The following is a 5,297-nucleotide window of genomic DNA, read 5'->3' on the forward strand; positions in this document are numbered from 1 at the left end:
CTTGCTATTTAAGCCACTAGGTTTTGGAAGTAATTTGTTAAGCAGCAATAGATAGAAAATACACCTTTTGAAGTGGGGTACTGTCATAACAACTACCTAAAATGTAGGAATGTCTTTGGGGCTAGGTAGTGGGTAGAAGCTGAAAAATCTTTAAGGATTTTAGAAGACTACTGATGAAAGCTTAACTTTGAAAATACTTTTTGTGGAATTTTGGACCTTGAGGATGCTATGGATGAGGGCTTTCAGAAAACTGAAGAAAATCTTACTGGAAACTGGGGAAGGACCTTTGTTATGTAGTGACAAAAGCTTAGCAACACTGTCTCCTGCAGTTAAGTGGAAAATGGAAAATGTGCCTAGTGAACTGGGTAATCTAGCTAAGGAGATTTCTAAGCAAAGTGTCGAATGTGCCACCTGATTTCTTCTTGATGGTTATAGTAAGAGGAGAGAGGAAGGTTGAAGTAAACACTGTTAAACAGGAGATATCCAGGACTTGGTAGTTTTTGAAATTCTCTTCTAATGATAAATTATGCTAAAATTAAGAAATGGTTTCTAATTAAGGGTCCAAATCAGGGCACTGTCAGGAAAACCAGTCCAGAGGTGACATCAAGAGTGTGACTGTAATACTTTAAGACCTCAGAAATATCAAGGTTGTGCCTGAGTACCAAGCACAAAAGACCTTTTCAAGAAGTTAAGAATGTGCTTCAGAGATCCTTTCAATAAAATAATAGGGATACCAGAACCTTTAAAGATCTTTCAGGCCTTAGCTGTGGATTTTATCTAATGAAACAAGTATCAGGAAGATACACTGGAGATCCATAAAATTCCCAAATGAGTTACCTCAGCAGAAACTCTGTCATCTTGGACTGAAAAGAAGACAGTACAAAATAAAAAAAGGCATTTGGGTCACTGTAATTCCAAGTGTAGATGAAGTTCCTTGGGTATAGTTCCTCAGGTACATACAGCCCCCTAACTACTGTTCTCAATCTGTAGACCTGTGAAACTAAAAAAGACAAGTTAACATCCCCACACACTCCCAACATACAATGATGGCGTAGGCATAGAATAACCACTATAACTATTACCACTCAAAAATAGGAAATGCAAAGGAATTACTGGTCCAGAAAAATTATGAAATCCAGCTGAAAATGATGGAAACTCCTTGATTCATTCAAAACTTGGAAATAATTCATTATTGCTCTTGGGTCCTTGGTCCTGCCCTCTGAGTCATTCTTCCTTTTTCATGAAAAGTAGCACACAATTGTAGCTGAATAGTTTTCTCAGCCTTCTTCCTTCTAATAGACCTGATTTAGATGATGAGATTGTGGATTTTGATTGGAAACTATAACAAATGAGACCTTTGATGACTTCGAGAAGGGTGGAATATATATTGCATATGGGAGGGACATGAATCATTGGTGGACTGTGCCAGAGGGTGGACTGTAATAGGCTGCCTGTAATGTTTCCCAAATCATCCCTGCCTCCTGATATTCATGTCTTTGTGTGCTCTCCTCCTCTTTAATATGTGCTGGACTTGGCGACTTGCTTCTAACAAATAGCGTATGATAAAAGTGATGTGATGTCACTTCTAACATTAAGTTATAAAATACTTTTGGCCATTCTTTCATTTGTTTGCTCTAAAGAAAGCCAGTTGCCATGTTATGAGCTTCCTTATGGAGTGCCCACTTGGCAATAAGCACTGAGGAATTAGGGCCTGCTAACAGCAACTGGAGTGAACAACTCAGAAGTTAATCCTTCCCTAGTTGAGTCTTTTTTTTTTTTTTTTTTTGAGATGGAGTCTCACTCTGTCACCCAGGCTGGAATGCAGGGGCATGATCTTGGCTCACTGCAACCTTTACCTCCCAGGTTCAAGCAATTCTCTTGCCTCAGCCTGCTGAGTATATGGGACTACAGGTGTATGCCACCATACCTGGCTAACTTTTATATTTTTAGTAGAGATGGAGTTTTGCCATGTTGGCCAGGCTGGTCTCAAACTCTTGAACTGAGGTGATCCACCCACCTCAGCCTCCCAAAGTGCTGGAATTATAGGCATGAACCACCATGTGCCACCCCCAGTAGAGTCTTTAGATGAGACAACAGCCCTACTGAACAAGCTGCTCTGAGTTAAGCTGAACCCAAATTACTAACCCATAGAAACCGAGATAATCAATGCTTGCTGTTTTAAGCTGCTAAATTTTGGGATAATTTGTGTGCAGCGAAAGATGACTATTAAAGCCAGATGTCTCACATCTGTAGGAAATGTGGTATTGCATTTAGATCCAGAAGTTGTGAGTTTGAACCCTGGTGTCCTGTGTGATCTTTGGCAATACACTTAAACTGTCCGAGTATATCAACATCTTTATGTAAAATGTGAATAATAATTTTTCCATCTACTTCCTAGGGTTATTGTGAAGATTAAGTGAGGTTAGTGTTGAGAAAATGCTTTTGAAACTGTGAATCGCTCTACAAACATTTTAGGTGTTAGAAATGAAGCTGGCATGCTGATGAATGTCAGCTGTTACTGGAGTCTAGATGAGGGCACCTGGGGACATAGGCTAGCCCTTTCTCATTTCTTTGGCTGACAGAGTGCTAAAAGAAGGTGCAAACCTAAGACCGAGGCTAGGTAATAAGACACTTCATATGATATCAGGACATTTTCCTTATGGCCTGTGGGGAAACCTGCACCTTACTGGGGGTGCAATGGGGGCCTAAGCCTCTGACTCCTGCCTCTTGGCCTGACATCATTTGGACTTACTCTGGGGAAGGCACCCATTTTTCCCCAGAAGATGCCTTTTGGGGCCCTTATTTATCTTGGAACCAAGTCATTTTTCGGACAAGGTCTTTCACTACCTGCTTGACTTGTTGGTTCCTCAGAGTATAGATGAAAGGATTTAACAGGGGGGCAATAACTGTATTGATCAGAGACACTCCCTTGTTGACATCAACCCCCTTTCCTGGAGAGGGCTTGACATACATAAAGAAGCAGCTGCCATAACACATGGTAACCACAATGACATGAGAGGAACAGGTAGAGAAAGCCTTCTTCCTCTCCTGGACAGAGGGGATTCTGACAATCGTCCGGACAATATGGACATAGGACAGGGTGATCAGTACCAAGGTGCCAAGCAGTGCTACTAAGGCCAGGGTAAAATCCACCATCTCCAGCACCTTTGGCCCACTGCAGACGACCTCCATTAGAGGCGTGTAGTCACAGAAGAAGTGGTTGATGTGGGTATCACAGAATGGAAGTTGACTGGTCAGGATGACAGGCACTATGATGAAGGAGAACCCTAGTAGCCAGCAGGTGAGGATGAGCTCTGTGCAGACTCTACTGCTTATGAGCACAGGGTAGTGGAGGGGCTTGCAGATGGCGATGTACCGGTCATAGGCCATGGCTGTGAGGAGGAAGAACTCTGTGGCCCCCAGGAAGATGTGGAAAAAGTCCTGGGTAATGCACCCAGCAAAGCTAATGGTCTTGGTCCCCGTGGCAATGTTGAGCAGCATCTTGGGCACGATGACTGTCTGGAACCAAATTTCTAAGCAGGACAGATTGCGGAGAAATAAGTACATAGGCGTCTGCAGACGGGTGTCCAGCAAGGTCAGGCTGATGATGGTCAGGTTCCCAGAGACAGTCACAAGGTAGGCAAGCAGCAGGAGCAGAAAAACGGCCACCTGAAGCTCTTTGGTGTCCGTCAGGCCTTGGAGGAAGAACTCAGTCACCACAGTCTGATTGGCCATTGTGGACCTCAAGCCCTTTCCAGAAATGCGCAATTCTGGGCAGAGAGGACCATCAGAAATTAGGATGAAAAGGGAAAAATTTCTCCTGAAATGCATCATTTTTTCCCCCTCCCTGCCACTTCCCCATGGATTCAGGAAAGCAGAGCAGAAGCTTCTGGAGGTTCTTCCCTAGAAAGAAAAGTTGCCTCTTTCAGAATCTGAGGAATTATTGAATGACAGTGACTTTCCTGTCTCCCTCCCTTTTTTCCTCCCTGTTTTTTTCTTTTATTGCTTCCTTTTTTTTTTTTTTGGCTCTGAGAAAGCCTACAAAGAATTCTCTGCTGCTCTTCTCAGTCCTCTTTAGAACTGCCACTCATTCACTCATCTTTCAAGATCCAGCTCAAGTGTGACCTCTTCTATGAAGACTTTTCTGTAAGTCCTAGGCTGAATTAGCTGCTTCCTCATGGCTCCCATAACATACTTTTTTGATAGTCAGCTGTATAGGCTAGAGCCTGTCTTATGTGCTAAACCACCAACACTTTGAGCTCACAGACTTTTTGTTCATCTGAGTATCTTAGCACTTACCTCCTCCTTTCTAGTAGAGGCACTGGCCTTCTCAGATCTGCATTCACAGCAAAGCTTCCTAGTTTGTAAAGTATTGCTTGCATATGTAGCATGTAGTTTTGGAAGAAGAAGACATTTTCACTTACCCTGCTATTTGCTTACACTAGATCCTCATTAAAAACTGCCTGACATTTGCATCTGAACTGTAAGAGATTTGAAGATAGTGAGTATCTTACTTATCCTTGTTCACTCCCCTCTCTCATATTCATTCTTGGGGCCTGGCATTTGATAGTCATCTACAGAAATGAAACCCTGTGAGGCTTATTGCACTCATCTTTGGATAAGGAAGGTAAAATCCAAAGAAATTAACTATTAGTCTAAGGTGTAGTGAGATTCTAAAACTTATCTCGGAGCCACTTGAATATTTTCTTGCCATGATCAACTCTCTCTTTTTTTGTTTGAGACTGATGGCCCAGGAACTCCATGGCCTCTGCCACTGATCTTTAAATGGGGAGGCTGCTCACATCACGGGATAGGCTGCACGATCCACTGGGGAGATATGAGATATGAGATCCTTCAAGTTATATGATATTTCATAAAATCTGGGATACAATCTGATATGATATACAGTATTATTTTATGTGCCATTAAGAAAGAAAAAAGACTGCCAAGAAGACTATGGCATTATGCTAAGATACCATTGATTGTAGGATAATCTCAATCTCAGAGATGTTAAAATGGGTGGCTTGAAGTTAATGAACTATGGCATTTATCTTTAGCTCATTAAAAAGTCTGTTTTTAGCATGATACTGGTATAAAAATAGGCACACAGGCCAATGGAACAGAAAAGAGAACCCAGAAATAAGCCCAAATACTTACATCCACCTGATCTTCAACAAAGCAAACAAAAACATAAAGTGGAGAAAGGACATCCTATTCAACACATGGTGCTGTGATAATTTGCAAACCACATGTAGGAGAATGCAACTGGATTCTCATCTCTCACCTTACACAGAAAT

At 42.0% G+C, this 5,297-nt stretch overlaps 1 protein-coding gene across 1 annotated transcript; it reads right to left on the reverse strand.

Annotated features, from left to right (window-relative positions):
* Positions 1-2,799: 2,799 nt before the first annotated feature.
* Positions 2,800-3,735, reverse strand: LOC105500618 (olfactory receptor 2AP1-like). The gene has a single exon (XM_011926211.1). It carries the CDS (start codon positions 3,733-3,735, stop codon positions 2,800-2,802), a length of 936 nt encoding a protein of 311 aa, XP_011781601.1.
* Between the last annotated feature and the right edge of the window lie 1,562 nt (positions 3,736-5,297).

Source organism: Colobus angolensis, unplaced genomic scaffold (assembly GCF_000951035.1).
Source record: "Colobus angolensis palliatus isolate OR3802 unplaced genomic scaffold, Cang.pa_1.0 Scaffold67, whole genome shotgun sequence".
Lineage (NCBI taxonomy): Eukaryota > Metazoa > Chordata > Mammalia > Primates > Cercopithecidae > Colobus > Colobus angolensis.